The sequence below is a fragment of the Tasmannia lanceolata genome, unplaced genomic scaffold (assembly GCF_043159265.1).
Source record: "Tasmannia lanceolata isolate RefF3 unplaced genomic scaffold, GAP_Taslan_0.1 ptg000015l, whole genome shotgun sequence".
Lineage (NCBI taxonomy): Eukaryota > Viridiplantae > Streptophyta > Magnoliopsida > Canellales > Winteraceae > Tasmannia > Tasmannia lanceolata.
Genome location: NW_027518692.1, coordinates 32,592,971 through 32,618,072, shown reverse-complemented (window position 1 = coordinate 32,618,072; position 25,102 = coordinate 32,592,971). Strand labels below are relative to the sequence as shown.

The following is a 25,102-nucleotide window of genomic DNA, read 5'->3' as shown; positions in this document are numbered from 1 at the left end:
TGTGAACTGCCAAACTTCTGCGACTTGCACTTTCCATAACGCCCAAAGAATCAGAAAGGCATCTTTTTCAATCTCTCTTTTCCCTCTCTGATTCAACTCCATCACCATTTTCACCTATGTTTGAACAAACACATGCTTTCAAAATCAGATCTTTTAAGCCCAGGGCTTGTTGCCTGAAAACCCTTCTTCTTATTTTACAAGGTTTGGGTAGATAATCTTGAACCCTAAGTTTTTAATTCTATGGTTTTTCCTTTCCTCGTAAGGATTGCAGGAAACCCAGTTCATTTTTTTGCTTGTGTGGTCTTACCATTTTAAAAGGGATTCTTCACATTCCACTTCTCCTTTTATTATTAGGGTTTTGAAATCCCTGTTGAAAGTTGGAGATATCCACTGCTCTTAAGTTTGATATCCAATTTTCTTACTTGGCTAGGGTTTTCTAGTCAAGTGAGACTTTCCAGGGAAACCCACTTCTCTCTTTTTGGGTTCTTCCCATTTAAGGAAACATTCATGAAAACCCAGTTCTCCTTCCTTAGGGTTTTCAAATCTATAGGTAGAAGTTTATTAAAATTCTCTGATTTTCCTGAAATGGATTCAACTTAGAGGTTTTCAAGTTTGGGGAAGTGTTTTCTGGTGACCCACCTCTCTTTTCTCGTCTGTTTCATATTCTAGGTTAGAATCATAGTTTCAAAACTCCTCCACATTATTGTGGACTCCCACAAGTTGACTCCATTTTCTCTCGGCCGCGTTCTTGTCATAGTCTGCGTTTTGCCCTACAAAGTCAATCAAAACTCTTTTAGGCTCTCGCGTTATGATCATGTCAACTAAGTACTCAGCCTTGTCAACCAAGTACTTGAACGCGTCGTGCCAAGTCAACTAGGATTTGCTTTGGCCAGGTCCGCATTTTAAAACACTGGTTAGAATCCCTACATTTTTAATGCCTTTTCCATAAGATTTTCCAAGTTAATTACAAGCTTCTGGTTCTTGAGATACTGATTGCTTTGATTTCGATCTTTGACCACTCCCATTGGAATATTCTCCCATGTTTGTTTGTGTTCTTCCAAGTTTTGAGATGTTTGAGTGACCCCCATTTGTGTGTCTTCATCAAAATGTCTGCAAATGCTCATAATTTTATAGAATGGAAAGAGCATTTTGTCTCGCAGGAACGGGGTAGCCGTGTTGTTCATTATTTCTTGAAGGACTCTCTTGGAGATTCCTACCTTGCTGTTGTGGGCACTGAGAGGAGTCTCAGGCACATGGTTTACGTTGTTTCGGATGAGTTCTTGGGGGTTACTGGTCTCGAGAAGTTGACCAACAGTTGCTTTAAATGGAAATCGAGACGAGAGGTGGTGATCTGGCTTACTTCATTACTGTCGAAGAAGCACTGCTCACAAGATTATTCAAGTAATTATCTCTTCTCCTGCTTTTGACTATACGCTTGACTTTGTGTATCGATTTTCTTTCGAGATTGTTGGTTTTTGCTTGTCAATTTCATTTTGCGACAAGTTCTGACAGTGATGTGTTTCTGGGGAAGTTTATTTGGTTTGTGAAATAAACATTTATTCTTTTCTCCCTCTTTTTTTTTTAACAATTTGTTCTTGCAGAAAAAATTGCACTGTTATTGTATTATATTTCTTTGGGAAGTTAGTTTTTGTTCTTCTCATGCTTTTGTTCTTTGGGAAGTTATTTTTTTTTTCAATGTCATCACAGACGGATTGTGACATCACACAATTTCTTGGGAAGCAGATGTTGCCATTGCTCTCATGTTTTTTTAGCTCTCCTGGTTTTTGACCCAATTAGCAATATTTTTACTTACTATTATTGATTCATATTGTCGATGCACTGATTGATTGTTCATCTTAGCACGTGTGGAGTATAATGGTGTCCCGTTATAATATTTTTGGCTTGCCTAATTGGTCTGTGCACTAATCGATTGATCTTCTTAGCACGTGCGGAGTATAATGGTGTCTTGTTATTATCTATGTTGCATAGATTCTTTGCCCCCCATGCCGAATCCGTGTCGACATGCGAATCGGGCATGGATTTGCGTGGGACACACATGGATACTTGTCGTAGCTGTGTCCCGCACGAATCTGACACATCGTTGTCGATTTTAAAATGCGAATCCTGTATATTTCCCCTTTAAACGTGTTTTCTTCTTAACTTATTTATATATATAAAATCACAACCCGTACTCTTAAATAAAATCCTTAGCGCCTCGATCCTCCACCCTCGAACATTAACCCCCATTCCCTCTTCTTTAACTCTCTTAATAAAATCTCTAACGCCCCAACCTTCCACCTTCAATATATATATATATATATATATATATATATATATATATATATATATATATATATATATATATATATATATATATATATATGTGTGTGTGTGTGTGTGTGTGTGTGTGTGTGTGTGTGTGTGTGTGTGTTTTCAATTCTTATTTTATTTAATAAAAATTACCGAATCCACAGATCCTACATTTTGGGATTTGCCGAATCCGACACTTGGAATCCGTGTCGGATCCCAACACGTGAATCCGAATCCATGCAACACAGGTTAAAATATATTTACTTACTATTATTGATTTTATCGTGTCATCGCACTAACTGGTTGATCATCTTAGCATGTTTGGAGTATAATGATGTCCCATTATAATATTTTTAGCTCCCCTTGTTTTTGGCGAAATTAGTAATATTTTTACTTACTGTTATTGATTTCATCGTGTTCGTGCACTAATTGGTTAATCATCTTAGCACGTGTGGAGTATAATGGTGTCTAGTTATAATATTTTTACTTATTTACTTACTATTATTGATTTATTGATTTCATCGTGTCCGTGCTGTTATAATATTTTTACTTACTATTATTGATTTCACCGTGTCCGTTCACTCATTGATCGATCATCTTAGCACAGTTGGAGTATAATGGTGTCCCATTGTAATATTTTTAGCTTGCCTTGCTTTTGGCAAAATTAGTATATTTTTAGCTTGCCTTGCTTTTGGCGAAATTAGTAATATTTTTACTTACTATTATTGATTTCATCGAGTTCGTTCACTAATCGATTGTTCATCTTAGCACGTGTGGAGTATAATGGTGTCCTGTTACAATTTTTTTAGCTTGCCTAATTGGTCTGTGCACTTATTGATTGATCATCTTAGCACTTGTGGACTATAACGGTGTTTATTATTTTTTGGCCATATTAGTAATATTGTTGCTTACTATTATTGACTTCTTCGTATCCCGTTATAACATTTTTAGCTTGCCTTGTATTTGGCTAAATTAGTAATATTTACTTACTATTATTGATTTCATCGTGTTTGTGCACTAATTGATCAATCTTCTTAGCACTTGTGGAGTATTATGATGTTGCATTATAATAGTTTTAGCTAGCCTAATTGGTCTGTGCACTAATTGATTGCTCACATCTTACTACGTGAGGTGCCCCGTTATAATATTTTTACTTACTATCATAGTATTATTGATTTCATCGTGTCTGTGCACTGGTTGATTGGTAATTGTGACACGTGTGGAGTAAAATGGTGTCCTGTCCTGTTCCACACGTGTCGGCACTCTTTTCGACACTTTTAAATGTACTGTAGTCCTGTCCTGTTCCACACGTGTCGGCACTCTTTTCGACACTTTTAAATGTACTGTAGTCCTGTCCTGTTCCACACGTGTCGGCACTCTTTTCGACACTTTTAAATGTACTGTAGCTTTATATATATGCACGTGTATGGCGGTGCCACTATTTCTAGATTTGTAGGGGTTGTCATGTCAGATACCTTGTATCGTGTTGAAACTTGGCACACGAATCTGTGTCCACATTTATCAGTATGCTTGCTAGACATTCTTTTTGAAACTCTTGTGTTAAATAGATGTTGCTTCCAAGAGTATTTAAATGTCATCCAAAATTGAGTTGTTTTGGTTGAATTACTGGATTTTGGCTCAAGTTCATACAAAGCATAAACTGGAACAAACACATTCAAGTTGATATCTCAACAGGGACATCCTATTCATGCTGCCTCTCACCTCGAGGCTCTCGTCTTTGCTAAGGGCCTCCTGCCTCCTCCCATAGTTGCTCCAAGAAGGGAAGCTACACACTGATATCACTTTCAGCCTCTTTGACAATCGGATCTAGGGATGGTGAGTTGTCCTGAACCTTCGGAATGACCAACTCCGTCAGCAACAAGACCGTCTTGATCTTGGACCAACTTCGTTGGCAACAAGGCCGTCTTGATTCTGGATGCTACTGGGCGATGCAGAGACAAGGAAATTAGGTCATGAACTGGATCTAGCATGGGTCCTTTACTCAAAAAGGAGGCGAGAGAGGAACGGCACCCTCTTCTCCAGCAATAGACGGTCTTAGACACTGGGAAGATCTAGGGGCCAGATGGAAACCTTCAGATGTCTCGGTGCCCAACGTCTTTCTTCTAAACCCATCCACACTCGAGCCTAAAACCCATGATCTTCGAGGCCCGTAGATCCAGAAGTCAAGGAATGGGCTTGTTAGGTTTGAGAAGCTCCAGGGCCCACTGTCTCATTGAGGCCCACATACAAGCTATTCAGCCCACGACTACTAAAGCCTCTAACTTCAGCCACAAACCAGAGATCCCCTTGGGACTTGTGCACTTGAGCCACCTGGCGCCGAAGAGAAGCCTCTTGACCTGAGGTCTGAAAAAGATTCTTGAGCCCAGTCATCTCAACTAAAGAAATCGGAAAAGGAGGCAATCCTTCCACGAGGCGACCATCGGGAACTCCTCTAGCCACGTCACAATAGCTTGACCGATTTTGGCCAGTGCTAGCATTGGCTTCTTCGTCTTCCTCCTGATCACCTTCAACAAGCTGCTCCACACGGCCATGGATTCTCCCATCATCTTCACCCTCAAGAAAGTCTTTCATCCTTACCCCCAAAACACCTTGAACAACACACGGTAAAGAGCGGACCAACCGGGAAGCCGGGGATAGAGAATCCTTCTTCCCCACCGTTCGGTTTACACGCCCGAGACCCAAAACAATTTGTTAAAAACTCGAATAGGCAACCATTAAAAAATAAAAAAAAAACTCAAATAGGCAGTGCCACCATCTCCGGTATTGCGAAGTAGGAATTTATTAGCACTTTCCCTGACTTGTAGCCATGGTCCACGGAAAAGGAAGGATTAAGACTTTCAGTCTGACCCAACCTTTTCCCCATCACTCTGAAATTCAACTCGCACCACACATGCGCAGGTAAACCGGAGATTTCCCATTAGCAAACATGGGAGAGCACTGTCATCCTTTCGGACAAAGGAGTTCTTCGAACGAGGACTCCACCATCAGTTTCCATCGAAGAATCAAATCTGACGGGTTTGGATTCGTTGGTGGCACAATGATCACCTCGAACTGTTCATTCATATACAAACAAAGTCCACTCTCTAGAGCGCACGATTAGTACGACCATGTCTCCAAGTTTGCCAGCGTTATGATCCATCGGGATGTTATTCGTCCCCGGAACCGGAAACACACCATTTTTGTTTTCAATCTACTGTAAGTGACATTTCATTATGCTAAATTACATTACAAAATTAGTTGAGCTACGTGGCTTAGACAAAATTTGCATCTATGACAAGGACAAGTCCCTCCTTCCCCCTTCAGGAATATTTAGTGGGCTGAACTCAACAGCATCTTTTTTGTGAATTTAAACACAGTTGCATCAAGTTAATTTTGGTTTTCACAACCAAGGTGGCCACTTCTGAAAGGATATATAACTACATTCATGGGAACAAGCTATTTCTAGATGAAAGGTTTTGTGGGTTTTATTATTTCAACAGTACTTGCCTTCTGTTCCCACCTTGGAGAATTACTTACCAGTGCCATTCATGACAGAATCTCCGACGAATGATTCGACACAAACTGCTGACCACTCAGTGAGTGAATGGAATAATCAAGGGAACTACAAAAAAAGCCACATGGTATCTATTTCTTGATAATTTATTGTGTTCTCTACCAATTTTCTTCATTTATACTTGTGCTTATTTCAAGCTTTCCCTGTTTCAGTCTCATTTTGCAAGGAACCTGAAAGACCACAACTTGGACATTGCGTGGTCAGGCACTGCTTGGACTTGTGGCAAACAGCTCACACATTATCAAGCATTTTGTCGCAGTGGGACCACCATACCTGTAACCTTTGGCACTTCTCTACCTATGTCACAAATATATCCGATCGCGTTTTTATTGCGACATTTTGATAAAACGGCAAAATCCCGAAATAATTTCTAGATTTAAAAAATATATCGATATTTTAATTTTTATCATAAAATATCGCGATAATATCACAATATTATCCCGATATTTGTACTTTATTTTTTCTTAAATTTTATATATTTATATATTTTTAAATAATTTTATTTTTTTCATTTTTCGATATAAATTCGAAAAAAATAAAAAAATAAAAATGTCCCGAGATTATCCTTTCCGAGAAATTCCAGAGAACAATATCTGTGTAATAATTCTCTACATGTTTTGCTGCATTGGTGGTCTTTTAATTCTCAAACATTGATTTTTCTGATGTGCAGATACATTCTTTTGTTCTTGTCATGGCTAAAGAGGGAAACCACTATCTTGCATATTTGGACGATATATATGAAAATAAGAAAGGGCAAAAGAAGGTCAAAGTGCGGTGGTTTCATCAGAGTGAGGAAGTTATTGGTATAATTCCTCCTCCAAAGCCACATCCTAGAGAAGTCTTTATAACACCATATGCCCAGGTTATCAGTGTTGAGTGTGTTGATGGTCTTGCTACTGTTTTAACTCTCGAGCACTATGAGAAATGCTTAGCCGCTCTTCCGAGTAGTTCTACATCCACAATTCATCTATGCTATAGGCAGTTCCATAGCAATAGAGTCAAGCCCTTCAATCTTTGTAAATTGCAAGGTTATTTCGACCAAATGATTTTCTCATGTTTAGATGAAGAGTTTGGCTGTGGACGTAATATGAAAAGGGGATCAAAGAATGTTAAAAGTTTTAGAGGGCATCCGAGATTCACAACATCTCAATCAGGTGTCAGAATTTCAGGCAGTGGGGACCAGATAGTTACATGTGGGGCAGCCTATCAAAACTTGAAATTTGAATTATCAGGTAGAAAGCCACTAGCAGTCAAGTACATTGGACCCTACCATTGCGACCCCCTACCATTTAAGGTTGATGAAAAGATAGAGCTGTTGTGTCAAGACAGTGGCATCAGGGGTTGCTGGTTCAGGTGTACGGTCTTAGAGATATCTCGGAAACGATTGAAGGTTCATTATGATGATGTGGAGAGTGAAGATGGGTGTGGCAATCTAGAGGTATGCATGGTTTTAAATTTCGGCCGGGGCCAACACCGAAAGTAACAATTTCGGTGTCGGCGAAATTTTTGCATTTTTTATTTTTTTGAAATGTCAATTTTTACCCAAATTTCGGTAATTTTTTCTCTCTTTTTTTTACCAAATTTCTGCCAAAATTTCGGTTTTGGCTATGTCCAAAACCAAAACCGAACTGAATTTTTTTAAACCTTGGAGGTATGTATAAAAGTACCCAAGACACGGCCTTATTCGTCACCTGAGTCTACTGAAAAATAAGAGTCTAATGCTCTGGGTTTTGTTATTTCCATCAGTGTGTTTCATAGTTCTGATAGCACTATATTTCCATGAATAAGATATCGTAAAAGAACCATGTTTTCAATTCCTTCCAAAAAAATGATATGAGAGGGCAGAATGTTTTCGACCCACACAAAATTTTATGGTATATGCAGTTATTTTCTATAAATTGTCTAGAGTCCGACTTCTCTGAATTTGATCAGTTGACTTGGTCTTGAGAATTGGGAAGTCCCACTTCTCTGAATTTGATCAGTTGACTTTGTCTTGAGAATTGTGAAGACCAGTGTTTAGAAGATCGATTACATGAAAATTGAGGAGTTGACTATTAGTTTTGCTTTTAACTCTGGAAAATCAAATGTGTCAATCAAAACCCTAAAAATGTTGACAAACCTAAAATCTAGCCATGCAAGGAAAATATGGATGTATTAGAGTTTTACTTAGCAAGTGTTTAATGCTGTACGTATGCCACTGCTAGTCGTGTGTTACCTTTGATCCAACCGTGATTGGATGATTGTAAGATGTTGAGGATGATTGTAAGATGTTCACATCCGGTTGATAAAGAGATGCAATCACAGGTTTTTTTTTTTTTTTTTCAAATTCAAAAAACTAAAACTGAAACACACCCATGTCTTAGTATCATTTATCCAAAATTTATTTGTTTTTGGTTCTTCCTTGCTCCAGCAAAGTCAGTTATAAACTCTGCGGATTCTTGTCAACTCCATGGGTGCATTTATTCTGGGTACTTGGTTAGGTACAAAACCAAGTTGATTTTGCCAAGTTCCACATCAATCAGGCTATTTTTAAAACATTGGGTAATGCTTGCTAAAATCTCTGGTTTTGTCAAAAGTTCCTCTCCTTTTATTGATTTTTCGTAGTTACTATGTGACTGCTTTTGTGCATGATATGCTCTTCATATTAGTAATTGAAGTTATACTCAAGTTGGGGCTGTATGTATTCTAGAGATATTGTTTTTTTTTTTTTTTTCTGTAGGAATGGATCCCTGCCTTCAGACCAGCTGCTCCTGATAAATTAGGAATGAGATGCTTAGGCCGCCTTACAATTCGGCCATGTCCTCCCACTGAGAAGTTGACAGATGTTGTTTTTGAGATTGGAACCCCAGTAGATGCGTGGTGGAATGATGGCTGGTGGGAAGGAGTTGTAACTAGAGTTAACAACTGTGGGGATGATGGTCTGCAAGTTTATTTTCCTGGTATGTATTTTCTTTGAAAGACTTGTACAGTATTCATTTTTTTTCCTATGATCGATTGTTTTTCTTTTTTTGGAATGGAAATTGCTCTAGTTAATCCATCCGAAAATGTCCTGTTATCTTTAAAAAAGGAATTTGATTTTTTTTCTGAAGTATTTTTTATCCTTTTTGAACAACATTGAATGTACATGGATCATGGCAGCAAGGCTGTTCGACCACATTGCCATTTACAACATCCGTAGCTTTTCTGAAGTTGATAAAATCAATATCCTCCTCGGAGGAAAGACTACAGTACACATTGAATTTTTAAATAAAAGTGCTTACCGTGGTTTATCGTTGTCATTCCATTACTCTTTCTTGTAGGGCCTTGCCCTTATTGCCTTTTTTTCCCCTGTTTAGCTAGCAGGTCTGCTTTGTCCTGTTTTAATAAACTTCTAATAGCACTTGCTTAGAAGAAAAAATTAAGGCAGAAATGATGGAAATATTGTCCATTTCAAAGAAATGTAGAAAGACACCATGATTTCAGGATTTTTTTTTTTTGATCTGCATGATTTTAGGATTAATACCATGTATCACTGATGCATTTCCACCAAATGGTGAAACTGTCCTGAATTTTCACAAATGCCCATATGATCGACACTTGATTCCTTTCCGTTTGCCGTTTTGTTTTTGGTTTGTGGAATGGAACGTTTCAGTGTTTCGGCTGTTTTGAGTGTTTCGTCTTGGAAAAGACATTGGCTGGAGGAATTTTTTTTAATAGTTAAAAATACAAAAAAAATCAAACAATGGAAAATTGCTAGAAAATTATAAGAAACCATTATATGAACCAAATATAAAAAAACACATGTTATTACTTAAAACATTAAACTTATCACCATACATCATTAAAGAATGAAAGTTAATCATACAAAGTAGTAGAAGAAGTGAAATGATTAGGGATTAACATGAGAGATAAAGGTTGGGTGGTAGAAGAAGTAAGGAAAAAAGAGAGGGCTTAAATGGGTCTATATAAGGTTTTTCTTATTTGGGGAGGAAAAAAGACGGAAAATAGCCTTCGAACGGCTAGATAATGCCATAATGGTAAAAACAGCTAAAAAGTAAGGGTAAAATGGTAAAAAAAAACCAAAAAGAGCCACTAAGTGGTGAAACTATAATTTTTAAAAAAGAAATGGGTGTTTCGGCCGCCCTGTTTCGGACAAAAAAGGACAAAACAGACGAAATGAAATTTTAGCCGAAAAGGAACATAATTGATTTTTAGTGGATTTGGAGGAGTGAAGATGTTTTGTTCTTGCAGAGAGAGGTCAATATCTTTGCATCATGATTGTTTTTAGTGGATCTGGCAATTTCCTAACAGATAAATAAGGTTGGTGTTTGAGGATAAGGATAATGATGAGGGGAAGACCGAAATGATGATGATGATGAAAGCTTCGAGGAAGATGAAGCTACCCCTGATAAAGCTGGTACGGGCAAGAAGAGACCTGCAGAACCTGCTGGTAAGACACCTCTTCCTGAGAAGAAGGCCAAGTTGGTTACACCCGATGGCCAGAGGACAGGTGGCAAGTAAGGTGGGCATGCAGGATTGAAGCAAGCTGCTAAAACACCTTCAAATAGTGACAAGTGGAAGCCTCAAACCCCAAAATCTGGTGGCTAATCCTCTTGCAAGTCTTGTAACAAGAAAGTCAACTCTGATGGTGACTTACAATCCCATAACAGGGCGAACCACTTTGCTGGCAATTTAAGGAATCTTCATTTCTTCTAAGTTTTGTAGGCTGCTCTTCCATGTCATGAAAGATGTGGATTAGTAAGTTTCTCCATATACAAAGTGGCCGTTCCTGCCAGGTTCATATCGATTTATTTTGTTTACAGTGACTGTTTGATGTTTGATGCATAGTTTCAAAACTCCCCCGCATCGTCGTGGACTTGCCCAAGTCAACCCCCCTTTTACCTTGGCCTCATTCTTGTCAAAATCCACATTTTCCCCTACAAAGTCAATGGAAACTCCTGCTTTACCGAGTTATGACTGCGTCAACCGAGTACTTGATCGCACCACGCCGAGTCGACTAGGATTTGCTTTGGCCGCGTTTTGACGCGCATCCGCATTTTGAAACACTGGTTTGATGGGTAAGGGGTTTTGGTAAAGTTGTGGTATTTGTTGAAATGCATGTGTCAACGTGTCATCTGGATTGAGAGGAAGACAGAAAGGTTTCTTATGGGGGGGAAATCATATATGATATAAGAACCACTATCTTTTCTTGGGTGCTAGTGCATGCTGAGTTTTAGCCTTTTAGGGAGTACCAACCCAAGACCTATTCAGAAATTAAAGTGAAATCATTTATCGAAGGAAGCCAAAGGAGAAAAACTCCCAAGTAGACTCATCACGCCTGCTTCCCATCAAATTGAACTTTGATGGTTACCCCTTGGGAAATCTGGGCTTGACCGGAATTGGTGGCATGTTTAGTGACTATAGAGGTGAAATTCTGGATTCTTCTCGGGTCCTATCAAAGTTCTGAATTATAATTAGGCCAAGGTTCGAGAGTATTCAAGTGTTCCTTGAGGATTTCAGTGGGAGCTTGTGGGTGGGGTTGACACAAGCAATGCAATATCGTGGGAAATTCATCAGACCTAGGCCCTACAGGCCAGCTCATATTGTGGATGAGCTTTTTTATTTGTGAGCGCTCTGGATGTAACATTTTCGCATGTATTGTGAGTATCAAGAGTGTTGCAGACTCATGGCTAATAAGGGTGTAGATAGGTCTGTTCTAGCTGGAGGGCAATCTCTGTCCTTGTTATAGTTTTCTCTCTTCTTTCTAACAGCATTTTTCTATTTGCTTTCATTAAAGAAGTGGACGAAATTACAGGAACCAAGCAACTGTGATTCAAGAAAATCTTCGTTGTTTGGGAATGGTGCCAAGGTTCTGAATCGATGACCGGATATTATAATGATCAAGGCTGAAGGAGATGTGTAAACCCACATGGGAGGCACTTTCTGGAAAAGGATAGTAGTCGAGTTGATACACTTCCCAATTCTTCTCCCTGGACTTGGAGTGTTCTAGACAAGACTCGGCCTCTTTAGACAATCTAGCTAAGAAAAGAAAAATATGTCTATTTTATCCACAGCAGGTCCTCTCAGTTAAGAGTCCTTACTGGCCCTTCCAACACTTCTTGGAAGTTGGCAGCAGAGTTTGATGACTTGGACTGTGAACCAGATTTACCTGGTTTCTTTGCTGAGTCTTTCTGCCCCTGCCCTTTCATCTAGCCAACTTGTCCTATTCAGAAATTTGATCCTTATCATCGGTCTCAAATTTGATTTTCTACACTAAACCTAGTAGATGCTAGCAAACCTCAATTAAGTTGCTCAATTGATATACCTTTAAAAAAAAGTTGCTCATTTTATAATCTGAGGTCGAGAGATTGCTCATTTTTCACTACCAACCTACCCCAACTTTTTTTTGAATGGTAATCCCTCCACAGAAACTGACCCCTTCGCACATGTCAACCCTACTTACCATAACTTCATGCACACTACTTATAGCACTTGGCATTCCCTGCGGGTCTCCCATGATCAGCCAAAATTTTCACTCCCTTTATGACACATGAAACGGGCACATCCGTCTTTCATTTCTCATTTTTCCTTAAAAGTACCGTTGAAGAATATTTATTTCTTGTAGATTATTGTGGTTTGATGCCATTATCTAACTTGCTAGTGAAGTGGTTTCTCTTTGAATTTTTTTTTTATAATCATGTACCTTTCCTAATCTGCTCAGGTGAAAATGTTTTCTCGATTATCCAAAGAAGAGATCTGAGGATTTCTAGGGATTGGATATCGAACCAGTGGGTCAACATTGAGACAAAGCAGGATATATTGTCTTCTATATCTGCCGTTAGGCCCTGCGCAAAGTTCTCTGCATGCTCGACCATCGCCAAGGGAGCTGAGTCAGGTGGATCTGCCGAGGTCCCCACTAATTCTGAACTCGATTCAGTTGAAGATGATAAGCAGGCAATAGCTGGTTTGGATGAGGGCAATGGGCTGCCTGAAAATGTGAATGTGGTGAATTTTAGGAAGCGAAAATGGAATCAAGACGAAGTTGGGAAAGTCAACGATGGTGATGACGCCCAAAACGACAATGGTAGTGATGAAAAGGATGCTAAGTTGGTTATGAACAAGGAGGGTCTCTGACCCAAACGCGTCAAAGGAGTGGTTTTTCTGCATAAGTAATGTGTAGGTGAGAGAGACATTTTGGGACTGTTGGGAACAATCATGATATGTGCCATGAGGATAATGAAGATTATGACTGGTTGTGGGGGTGACATGAAATTCGATGCGAGTTTATCTTGGGTTTTTTGTAAATAAACTGAGGATCAAGGTTCCATTGATTCATCTATCTCCAATAGGGTAAAAACTGAATAAAAAAGGGGTTAGCTGAGATAGTAAGGGGTAGCCAGATAAGGTATAGAGGCGAGATACAGATCGACGAGGTGGATGTAGTATTCGTTGGGGATTCATGCTTCTCATCTCTGTGCCTGTTCTTGTTCACAGGTAAAAATCATAAAGTTAATTACTGAAAGTTTTATTATACTGTGGAACAATTTCATTTCATTTGGCAATGAACTGGGTTTGTTATCTGTTATATTTATCCTGCCATTTTTCAGTGCTTCCATTCTTGCAGCTATTTTTTCCGGACTCTGAATGCATGGAATAGCATAACTTCATCTATTGCATCTGCCGGATCTGTATTACTGGTATGGTTTTTTTTATCTTTTACTTTTGCGGGGGATGCTGGAGAAGTGAGCCCCACTTGATCTTGATCAAATAGTTGTGGTTCGCCATTTGCGAAACTTTGTTTTGGTTTGGCACTAGATTATTTCCCTGTAATTATTGTTAGCCTGCTTTTATGGAATTTGAAAAGTAGCAAGACTAGTATTTAGCAGAGTTACAAAGTTTTGATTTGGGAATGTGTCAAGGCAAATGTTGGAAAAACCCATAAAATGTTTGGGAAAATCTCAGAAAAACAGCATGTGTTTTTCCATTTGTATATCTGTATACTACATATATGTATTAAAGGGCGACCGAGCTGGTCAAAATACATATAAAATACGGATGCGGGATTTTTTAAGTTTCAAAATCTTTAGAATATGGATACGGCAAAAATCTCATGTGTAAGAGTAGGAAATAATAGGTAAGATTCTTTTAGGGAAATGTTATCAGCACTACTGTATTTTGATGAGGGCGCTCCTAACTTTATTAAAAGTACGGTATGGCCCGCACCATAAGATGATCCAAACCGTCCATTAGATGGGCCACAGCCTAAATAGGTTGTGCCCCAAAAGTCATTTCTATAGGTTGATGCTAACCCTCCGATCTATAGAGGGTTAGGATCAACCCTCTAACACTCAGATCGAAGGGCTAGGATCAACCTATGGAAATGATTTTTGAGGCACAACCTATTTAACCTGTGGCCCATCTAATGGACGGTTTGGATCATCCTATGGTGCGGGCCATACCGTACTTTTAATAAAGTGAGGAGTGCCCTCATCAAAATACAGTAGTGCTGATAACATTTCCCTTCTTTTTAAGAAAATTTTAATATGTTTTAAACAAATGTGGTTTGAATTATGAAAAGTATCTAAATCTCTCATACAATAAATCAAGGGAAATGATATCCCCCCCTCCCTCTCTTTAACGTTATTCGTTAAGTTTTAAAGGCAAAGAAAAACGTTAAAGGGGGTGATTTTATCCTCAAGCAGTGAACCATTCTCACAGAAACCGTTAAATTGGGAAGGGAGGGGGGGTGGATTTTTCTGCACCATTTCATATTTTTATGTGCCAACCTTGTTGAGAAGAACCGATGGGGGCTCCTAATGCTGAGGAGAAGTTGATGTTGGGAACTTGGTTTGCTCAAACGATGTGATGTGGCTGCAAGTTGAAGTTGCAGGAATGGAATAAGAAAACTGATCCAGGGGAAGATCAGTTGATGAAGATAGATTAGCTTGCATTCAACAAGAAAGATAATACAGAAGAGTAACAGAAAACTCTTTTAAGTTATGCTTCATTCAATGGAGAAATATGAATAACAGACACTTAGGCCATGCCTGTAACTTGAAGTCCAGCATTCAGTTTTGGACTAAATCAATTCTCGAAATTCAAAAATAATACAGCCTAAGTTCTTTGTACAACATCATGTGGAGACCCACATGGTCATGGTCCCATTCCATGTGTGAAAGTAGTATAAAAATCAATGGTTTAGATTTTCTTGGAGAAATAAGGCCTGATGGATCAACGCCCTAGGATCATCTGATCAGGTATTCTCAACGTCATCTGGTTGGGCTTCTGGTTGCCATTTTCATCAACAGATCTCATCACATAAACGGGAAGAAGTGGGGCCCAAGAAGGGTCTTTTAGAAAGGAGCATAAAAGCGACTTTGCCTATAGCATTTTCCATCAATAAGTATCATACGCTGTGACTCACTCCCATTCACATGTAGTGTGACTGGGTAATGTTAAATGTGGCCACAATCCACTATAATAAGACAATCCTAGCCACTGGATCAAGTGACTATAAATCTAAAATCTCCATTGGAGAAACCCAACTTCATTCCTCCATCAGAGTCAATTAAATTCATTGATTTTCTCTCCCAACAAGAAAATCCTTCTCCATATATCACTACATTGGCATGCCATGCAAAGCATCAGTGGGCCCAATAGGTCATAAACTATAATTCCCAATATCTCAACAGTTAACAAACACTGCCATTTACAGATTAATTGCAGAAGAAGAAAATTAAGAAAAACGAAGGGGAAAATGTGGACAACAGGTGATAGAAAAATGATATTACAAAGAGGAATAAGATTACAGTCTCAGCCATTGATCTCCATCAATGAAACTCCTATTTAGAAAGGGTTTTGCTTCTTCATAGCTTAGTGTTTTTGCCCATGGAACTCTCTCTTTGGAGCTAGCTCCTCTTCCTTTACACATGAATTCTCCAAACAACACAGTCCTGCAAATTAGATCCAGTAAAATTTCCCAGTATATCTCACAAATATTCAAGGAAACTTCATATATATACATATAGACCCAGTAAAATTTCCCAGTATATCTTACAAATATTCAAGGAAACTTCATACATATGAGAAAACGGGTTCTACACACAAGTGTAGATAAATTATCTACACACTAGCTTAATATACAGTGGAGGGCATATTGTTTGGGTGATCCAAACCATTCATTTGATTGGCCCTCACATAGATAGGGTGTCCACAAAAAATCAACTCTATAGGATCACCCCAACCCTACGATTTGTGGAGGTAAAATGGGCATGTATAAACCTCTACAAATCTGTCCATTTTTTGACTTCACGGTTCGAAGGGTTAGGATGTTCCTATGAAGCTGATTTCTTGGGCACACCCTATCTATGTGAGGGCCCATCAAATGAATGCTTTGGATCACCCAAACAATGTGGGCCCCCACTGTATTTTAAGCTAGTGTGTAGATAACTTATCTACACTTGTGTGTAGAAACCGTTCTCTCTCATATATATATATATGAGAAAAGGGTTCCTGAGGTGGCGCTAGCGCTACCTTATATGAGGTGACGCTCACAAAACATAGGGGGGCCTACTTTGTTTGGATGATCCAAAGCATTCATTTGATAGGCCCTCACATAGATAGGTGCCCACAAAAAATCAGGTCCATAGGATCATCCCAACCCTTCCATTTGTGGAGGTTTATACCCATCCATTTTAACCTGATTTTTTCCAATTGTCCATGTTTCTGCCCATTGTTTCCCTCAACAGATGGCAAGGTTAGGATGATCATATAGGGTTGATTTTTGGTACACACTCTATCCATGGAAGGGCCTTCCAAATGAATGCCTTGGATCCCCAAAAAATGTGGGGCTACATGTGTTTTTGAGCTATAGCTTAGATAAGCTTATCTAAGCTATAGCTTAGAAACACTTTCGTCATATATATGTGAGGGCTTATCAAATGAATGCTTTGGATCATCCAAATAAAGTGGGCCCCCTATGTTTTGTGATCGCCACCTCATATAAGGTAGCACTAGCGCCACCTCAGGAATTGTTTACTCATATATATATATATATATATATATATAGAGAGAGAGAGAGAGAGAGAGAGAGAGAGAGAGAGAGAGAGATAACTTATCTACTCCATAGCTTAAAATAATAGTTGGGGCCACATTGTTTGGGTGATCCAAAGCATTCATTTGATGGGCCCTCACATAGATAGGGTGTGCCCAAAAAATCAGCTCGATAGGATTATCCTAACCCTATGGACTGTGGAGGCAAAAATGGACGTGTATAGACCTGTACACATTTGTCCATTTTTTGCCTCCATAGTCCATAGGGTTAAGATGATCCTATTGAGCTGATATTTTGGGCACACCCTATCTATGTGAGGGCCCATCAAATGAATGCTTTGGGTCACCCAAACAATGTGTTCCCAACTGTTATTTTAAGAGTACCTACTCTTTTCTCATATGAGAGAGAGAGAGAGAGTAAACAATTCTTGATGTGGCGCTAGCACTGCCTTATATGAGGTGGCGCTCACAACACATAGGGGGCACACATTGTTTGGATGATCCAAAGCATTCATTTGATAGGCCCTCACATAAATAGGGTGCCCACAAAAAATTAGGTCCATAGGATCATCCTAACCCTTCCATTTGTGGAGGTTTAGATTTATGGAGGTTTATACCCATCCATTTTAACCTCCACAAATGGAAGGGTTAGGATGATCCTATGAAGTTGATTTTTTGTGGGCACCATATTTATGTGAGGGCTTATCAAATGAAGGCTTTGGATCATCCAAACAAAGTGGCCCCCCTATGTTTTGTGAGCGCCACCTCATATAAGGTAGCGCTAGCACCACTTCAGGAACCCTTTTCTCATATATATATATATATATATATATATATATATATATATATATATATATATATATATATATATATATATATATGAGGAAAAGGAGTGTGCGGTCGAGCGCACTTAAGCTTAGGTGCGGTCGAGGGCCCAAACACATGGGTCCCACATTTTTTGTGTTTATCAAAACCATTCACTTGCAAGGCCCCATCTTAGATAGGGTGTGTACAAAAAATCAGCTCCATTGGATCATCCTAACCCCTCCAAAAGTGGAGGGCAAAAATGGGCAAATTTGTGGCAAACAGTGTCTATCCATTTTGACCTCCACAAATGGATGAGTTAGTATGATCCTATGGAGCTGATTTTTTGTACATACCCCATCTATGTAAGGGCCTTTTAAATGAATGCTTTGGATCATCCTAACAAAGTGGGCCCACATTAGTTTGGGGCCCTCGACCGTGGTGCGGTCGACCGCACAATCTTTTTCCTCTATATATAAGAGAGAGAGAGAGAGAGAGAGAGAGAGAGAGAGAGAGAGAGAGAGAGAGAGTTCACCCACCCTCTTCTTGATGGGTCTCCCCAGTCATTCCATCCTTCAGGGATTATGATACCTTCCAAGTGACAGTAGGAATAGACAACCCTTGAATATCTACCCCAAGCTCTTCCCAAGTAAAAAATCCCTGATCCATTTAAATGACATTTGAGGAAAGAAAACCCAGTATCTTCGGACGAAGAATCCCTTTGAGATGCTGCAATTGCTCCATAACTATCAGAGATCGCGTGAAGAGTACAGCCCTGATTCACGATACCCGGCTCCCATATCACAATTAGAGACAAATATTCAAATCCAAATAGAGAATTTGAACAAGAACCATGTTTATTTTTTGGATCAAACATTAACGGCAATAACCCAAACAAAAAAAGTTAAGTTCAGACTCAAATATCTTATAGTATCCAATACAAATATATCAACATCACTGTGAATTTTTGTATAATTTGAGGCAAAAGATTGCTGTTTACTGTAAATATTCAAATTCAAAGAGAGAATTTGAACAAGACCCATGATTATTTTGGATCAAACATTAATGGAAATAACCCAAACATAAAAGTTCAGTTCAGACTCTTTTTATCTATAGTACCCAATACAAGTATAACAACATCACTGTGAATTTTTGGATAATATGAGGCAAAATGTTGCTGCATCAAAGTTATGGTTATAATAAAGAAGCAGATAAAAATGTACCATTTTCTTAAACACAAATCAAGTTAGAAGTTAAATAGATGGAGTTATAAATAGAGAATCGAGTGCTTCTTGGACAATTTTGTAATTGCTTCCATTTAGGCTCTGTTTCTTTCGAAGTAAAATGGGCGTAAAACAAATTTTATGCCCATTTTAAAGTGGGAAATGGCTTCAAATTTGTTTTCCAACCATTTTTGTAAGTCTTATTGAATCTAATTTACCTGATACAATGACCTTCCTTTCCCAAATATAAAATCTATGGATCCTTCAATGTAACTTTTGTAGAAATAATGTCTTCCATAGTGATCAAACAGAGTGTCTTGTGAGCCCAAAATCCTGCATCTAAAGAACATCGCTTTGTCACAGGATACTCTCAATGCGACTGCTTGCATCCCTTGTGCTCCAGGCAGTGCACTTGGTGCTGTATTCTGAAACTCGATAATAAACTCTTAACAGTCAGAAATTGATCATTATCTTTTGTTATTTTCTTAACATGTTCCTCCTAAAATCTGGACAACTTTCCATTTAATTTCATGTCCCCCTTTTAATGATTAGAATTTGAAATTTTGTTTCTAGTTCTAAAGAGTTTATACCTCGAAAGTGATTCCACGGGCACAAAAGTAATCAGATTCTATGGCAACAGAAGCAGAAGCAAAAGTCCCAACAACCTGCCCGTCGGAACCTCTATCAGAAGCTGTAGAATTCCATGAGATTACAGTTTCAGAGGTTCGATTCCCAATGAACGAAACGTAAGGCTTGGTTATCGGAACGATCACTTTTTCCCTGAGAAAAATTCAAATACCAAGTTATTATATACTCTGCAAAATTTTAATAGTAAAATCCCAAAAAAAACTGGAAATTCATATTCTGAGCCAACTTTTGACTCTTAAAAGACCAAATTTACAGGAATGAAATTGTTTCCTCTTAGAACTCATTTTTCGAACCATGCCTTAAACTAATCAGACCCTAATCATTAAAAGCATACAAAATTAAACAACTTTATGAACCAAAAAGAAACCAAAAAGGAAAAGAATTGGCAGGGAAAGTCCTATCTTGTTGCCAGAAAAACAAGGGAAACCACTTCTCTACTGTCACATTCATCACAATTCAGATCAAATATTAAGAGCAAAGAGACTAGACTCCCTCTTCAGAAACCCACATGATGAAAAATAAAAACATAATAACCCAACTAAAAACAATTATACCAAAAGAAGCATCTTTCTTCTGAACCCCACTTACCAGAAAGTAATAACTACTTAAAAATCAAGTTTTTTTTTGTGGGTTTTTATTAAGCATGTTAAGAATGATTATAAGTACTTCAACACACAGAAAGAAACACTAAAAACATGTGATTTCTCATCCATATTAATAGAATCCTACAAAATCAGACCCTAATAAAACATGTTCCCCAGCAATCCGCTTGCCGAATTCTTGAAGAAAATTCAAACTCAATCCCCAACACACCAAAATTTATCTTTCCATTATTTTCTCTATCAAATCTTTTCATTTTCTACACCAACCTGTAAATCCCTGGTTGTATGAAGATCTTCACTCTTTCTCTATTACCATCTGGCACCAAATTAACCCCACCCTGAACCGTCCTCGAATGCCCCGAACCATCCTTGGCTACAACAATTACCCTACCCTGAACCTTATTATTAAAACTCAATTGCCCAAAGTTCTTCTGCACCTCCAAATCATCCCAAGAAATAAAATTCTCACTCAGACAAATTCCCATCTGGGTCCTCAAAGCAGTGAGAAGAACCACCACAGAAAGAGTTAAAAATGCAAAATCCATCCCCTCTCTCCCTTTTTTTGCTCATTCACTTAATGGGTTTCGATGGATTTTGCAAGTTATAGAGATTGAAGATGAAGGGGTTAGAAACAGTGATAGTATTTAATTAAGGGGAAGTTTTTAAAAAGGAAAGGAGATGGTTTTATGGAGGGAAAGGTCGGTCATGAGAAGTGTACCAATGTAGGAAAACAAGTATAGATCAACTTTGATTATAACAAGTGGTTGATGAGTAGTTAAACCCAACGGTTATGCTTCAGCCGAAACTGAAACTTATTTTCAAATCCCTGGATTTAAATGACTAAAATGCCCCTGCGTTCCTCCTCCCTATTGGCCAAAAAAAAAAAAAAAAAGAGATAAAAAGTATCATTTCCTTGTATATCACCCTCGTAAAGGGGAATGATACTGTGAGACTCTCTTATCTAAAAGTTCCCACTAGACGCAGTGATGGGCCCCACCATCGATGAATTGTAGCCCACAAATATACAATGATCAGAGATCCTGACCACTCAATTGGAACCAATCAAGGTGTTGTCATTGGCATTTGGTAGAATTGGATAGATCAAGGGCATAGATCATCCGATCAATGAGATCTCAATGACATTTGGTTGAAGTGGGGCCCGATAAGTGACTTTTAGGAGGGATTGTAAATGTTCCCATGGGCCCCACTCATAACCAGACAAATCAGTATAATCGGACGATACAATTAACATAATCAGGGGACTTAAAGATTGTCCAATAATTAAGATATATTTGTTCTCCATGGTGGGCCCGATCGGACAGACAATCCCTATCACGACGGAGTCTTATGGGAAGTGCATTTAATAATCTCATTGTATCGTTCCTCTTATCCCATTCCTCTTTGCTTCTTAGTGTTATCCTTCTAGAATAGGAACCGATTTGTGATGGATGGAATTCTCCACGTTCTCTCATCCTAGAATTGGTGACGGCATAACAAGGATTTATGGTTTTTTTGCATGCACGTGGTTTTTAAGATTAACTGCTTTAAAATTTGAGAACCAATGGAATGAGGATTTCATTTCTTACTTGGAACACCCCCCTCTAGTGTAAAAGAGTAGTCATAAAAACAATAGAGGGGCTGCCCTAATTAAAAAAAGTGACGAAATATTCGCCCACATTTCTTACTTGGGACAGCTTCTTCTGAGTGTAAAAGAGTAGTCATAAATACACCAGATGAGTAGATGGTGCTGTCCCAAGTTAGCGCCAAAACATAATCTCAATTGATAATTAGATCTTAGAGGAATGATAGATACAAGGGAGCCCTCGGAAAAAAGCGAATGACATATGAAAGAAACATGCTTTAGTATATATTACAGGATAAATTATATGATGAACGAGCGGACATGCTCGTATTTATCATCCAGCCTTTGATATTTGATCCGACAGTAGCACAGTTTTTAAGATGTCGGATCAAATATCAAGGGTAGTACTTCCATCGTACAATGAATACGAGCATGGCCACTCGTTCATGGTACAATTTATCATTTTATAGATAGATAGATGGATGGATAGATAGATAGATGGATAGATAGATGTGCATGCTTTGTGAAGGCAGGAAAGAGTAGATTTGAAAAAAAGGAAGAAAAGAGGAAGGCTTTTTTAGGAGAAAAATTAAGGCAAATCTCTTGAGGCTTTTGGAGGGGTTTTGTTGTGAGATCAAAACCAATTACTTGAAATCTATGGATCAGACCCTTTAACACATTGAAAGTTAGGCAAGTTTGGCAACCATTCTCATTCTTTAATTTGTTGAAGAAATGGGCGGAAATGGGAGAATCAGAATCTCCTGAAGCGACTCTGGGAAGCTTAGAAAAGCCATTCTCATTGTCCAATCTTCACCTCATTTATGCATAATTTTTCAGAATTGGGTGTCGCGGGTCGGGTCTATCGAATGCGATTATTTTGTTCTTTTCATTATCCTCCAAAGGATAATTTGCAAAATCTCTTTCGTGGAGGGTTGGCGGAGCACAATCTTAGTACATGATATTATGAACTTTGTGAAGTATCTCAAGGTAGTATTTGTTGCTCAAGATTGCCTTCTAGGCAATGAGTAGTCTTTTTTCCTTTAAGTCACCTTGAGTGGTGAAATGCACCATAAGAGATGTCAAAGTGGCATGTGATTGACATGCGATCACTTCCTTCAATAATTTAAACATGTCTCTTTTTAGAATGCATTTAGATATATAGATCATAAATTTGGAAAAATGTCCAAATGTAGTTGTGTTTAATCTTAAACTCAGACATTGTAAGTCCTTATAGTCACTCTTTCCCTTTTTCAGCCAACCCTTCTGGTGAAACTCTTTTGGAAATGATATATTCGTTCATTTTTTTCTCCTTTGGCCACTCACTTGTAGTGTAAAAGGGTACCCGTAAATGTCCTAGAGGGAGCTAAAGTATGAAGGGACAAATTGGTATGATGAATGATCAAATGATGGAGAGTCAAGTAATCAAAGTAAGAACTTAACACAATGAGAAAAAAGAATGAGGAATAGAAATGAGAGATAGGCAGGGCATGCCAATTAAAGACTTTTATTTCTCCACTTATGTAGGAAGCTACCAGGAAATAATGTTCTGATGATACAATGCCTATGCGATGATCAAGGTAGGGGTGCAACTCGGGTCAATTTTTTGGAACTTGGGTTTTGATTCCAATTCATTTTTTAGCAAAAGCTCAACCCGACCCGACCCAAGTTGCACTCCTAGATCAAGGGCTACACCCCAAGTTCAATAGCAATCAATATGCCCATACTTAGATAAAAAAGAGAAGAGTAAAAGAGTAGAATCTATATAAAAAACCTAGGGCGCAGATATTCCCCCTGCGCCGCCCTCCCCCCCCCCCCCTTTCTCTTGTAGGCTATTTCGCCCCCCTTGACGGCTGGCTAACGTTAAACGTTAGGATATGTCACTTTCCCACCATTTGACCGGTCTCTCTCTCTCTCTCTCTCTCTCTCTCTCTCTCTAAACACACAGCAGGAACAGTTGGTGGGCCCAACAGAAACCGTTTGTGGAATGTTGGGCCCATCTTTAAACAACGTAGGCCCTGCCCATACCACCGTAGGATAATCCAAACCGTCCATTTGACGGGCCATAAACGTAAATAGGTTGCGTCCCAAAATATCATTTCCATAGGCTGATCCTAGCCCTCCGATCTAAATAGAAACTACATCTTATGCAACCTCTATAGATTGTAGGGTTGTGATCATCCTATGGAAATGATTTTTGGGGCACAACCTATTTACATTGTGGCCCATCAAATGAATGGTTTGGATCATTCTATTGAGTTGGTCGTAAAGTAACATTAAGGCCCGTCCACAACATAGGACGATCCAAGCCGTCCATGGTTTGGATAATCCTACGGAGTTGGTCGTACAGTAACATTAAGGCCCAATCGTAGGCCCCACCGATTTTTTTTCAAATTGAAGCGTACCGTCCACAACATAGGATGATCCAAGCCGTCCATGGTTTGGATCCTCCTATGGTGTGGTTCGTACAGTAACATTAAGGCCCAATTTAGGCCCCACCCATATTTTTGAAAATGAAGTGTACCGTCCAGACCATAGGATGATCCGAGCTATTCATTTGATGGACCATAACGTAAATGGGTTGTGCCCCCAAAAGGGTTGGCCCATCAAATGAATGGTTTGGATCATCCTGTGGTCGTACAGTAATATTAAGGCCCGTCCACAACATAGGATGATCCAAGCCATCCATGGTTTGGATAATCCTATGGAGTTGGTCGTACACTAACATTAAGGCCCAATCGTAGGCCCCACCGATAATTTTCAAATTGAAGCATACCGTCCACAACATAGGATGATCCAAGCCGTCCATGGTTTGGATCATCCTATGGTGTGGTTCGTACCAATTTAGGCCCCACCCATATTTTTGAAAATGAAGTGTACCGTCCATACCATAGGATGATCCGAGCCGTCCATTTGATGGGCCACAATATAAATAGGTTGTGCCCCAAAAATCATTTCCGTAGGATGATCACAACCCTACAATCTATAGAGGTTGCATAAGATGTAGTTTCTATTTAGATCGGAGGGCTAGGATCCGCCTATGAAAAAATATTTTGGGACGCAACCTATTTACGTTTATGGCCCATCAAATGGACGGTTTGGATTATCCTATGGTGTGGTATGGGCGGGGCCTACGTTGTTCAAAGATGGGCCCACCATTCCACCAATGGTTTCTGTTGGGCCCACCAACTGTTCCTGTTGTGTGTGTGTGGAGAGAGAGAGAAAGAGAGAGAGAGAGAGAGATCAAATGGTGGGAATACGTTAGCCAGCCGAAGAGGGGAGGGGGAGGAAATAGCCTACAAGGGGGGAGGAATATCAGCGCCCAAAACCT

The 25,102-nt window shown here is 39.0% G+C and overlaps 2 protein-coding genes across 3 annotated transcripts; one reads left to right on the top strand and one right to left on the bottom strand.

The window, feature by feature from the left end:
- Positions 1–13,943, top strand: LOC143846614 (Agenet and bromo-adjacent homology (BAH) domain-containing protein). Of its 2 annotated transcripts, none has more exons than XM_077355098.1 (7): positions 1–1,401; positions 5,866–5,951; positions 6,037–6,159; positions 6,555–7,322; positions 8,604–8,823; positions 12,585–13,357; positions 13,488–13,943. In XM_077355098.1, the coding sequence occupies exons 1-6, from the start codon at positions 1,107–1,109 to the stop codon at positions 12,995–12,997; spliced, it is 1,905 nt and encodes a 634-aa protein (XP_077211213.1). In that variant the 5' UTR covers positions 1–1,106; the 3' UTR covers positions 12,998–13,357; positions 13,488–13,943. The 2 variants fall into 2 exon arrangements, with proteins under 2 accessions (XP_077211213.1, XP_077211212.1); XM_077355097.1 differs by having other exon boundaries at positions 13,471–13,943.
- Positions 13,944–15,526: 1,583 nt separating this feature from the next.
- Positions 15,527–20,899, bottom strand: QRT1 (Pectin lyase-like superfamily protein). Its single transcript, XM_077355906.1, has 5 exons — positions 20,460–20,899; positions 19,533–19,722; positions 19,161–19,367; positions 18,259–18,494; positions 15,527–15,816 (listed from the first exon to the last, which is right to left on the bottom strand). The coding sequence occupies exons 1-5, from the start codon at positions 20,735–20,737 to the stop codon at positions 15,669–15,671; spliced, it is 1,059 nt and encodes a 352-aa protein (XP_077212021.1). The 5' UTR covers positions 20,738–20,899; the 3' UTR covers positions 15,527–15,668.
- Positions 20,900–25,102: the final 4,203 nt, after the last annotated feature.

Bases quoted from the DNA above. Each gene is read 5' to 3' on its own strand.
- QRT1 (XM_077355906.1), bottom strand. From the start codon at position 20,737: ATGGATTTTGCATTTTTAACTCTTTCTGTGGTGGTTCTTCTCACTGCT. The intron at 19,723-20,459 runs GTTGGTGTAGAA...AATTTTTCTCAG, and splicing joins ATACAACCAGGGATTTACAG to GGAAAAAGTGATCGTTCCGA. The intron at 19,368-19,532 runs GTATAAACTCTT...ATCGAGTTTCAG, and splicing joins CCCGTGGAATCACTTTCGAG to AATACAGCACCAAGTGCACT.
- LOC143846614 (XM_077355098.1), top strand. From the start codon at position 1,107: ATGTCTGCAAATGCTCATAATTTTATAGAATGGAAAGAGCATTTTGTC. The intron at 5,952-6,036 runs GTATCTATTTCT...TCCCTGTTTCAG, and splicing joins ACTACAAAAAAAGCCACATG to TCTCATTTTGCAAGGAACCT. The intron at 6,160-6,554 runs GTAACCTTTGGC...TCTGATGTGCAG, and splicing joins GCAGTGGGACCACCATACCT to ATACATTCTTTTGTTCTTGT.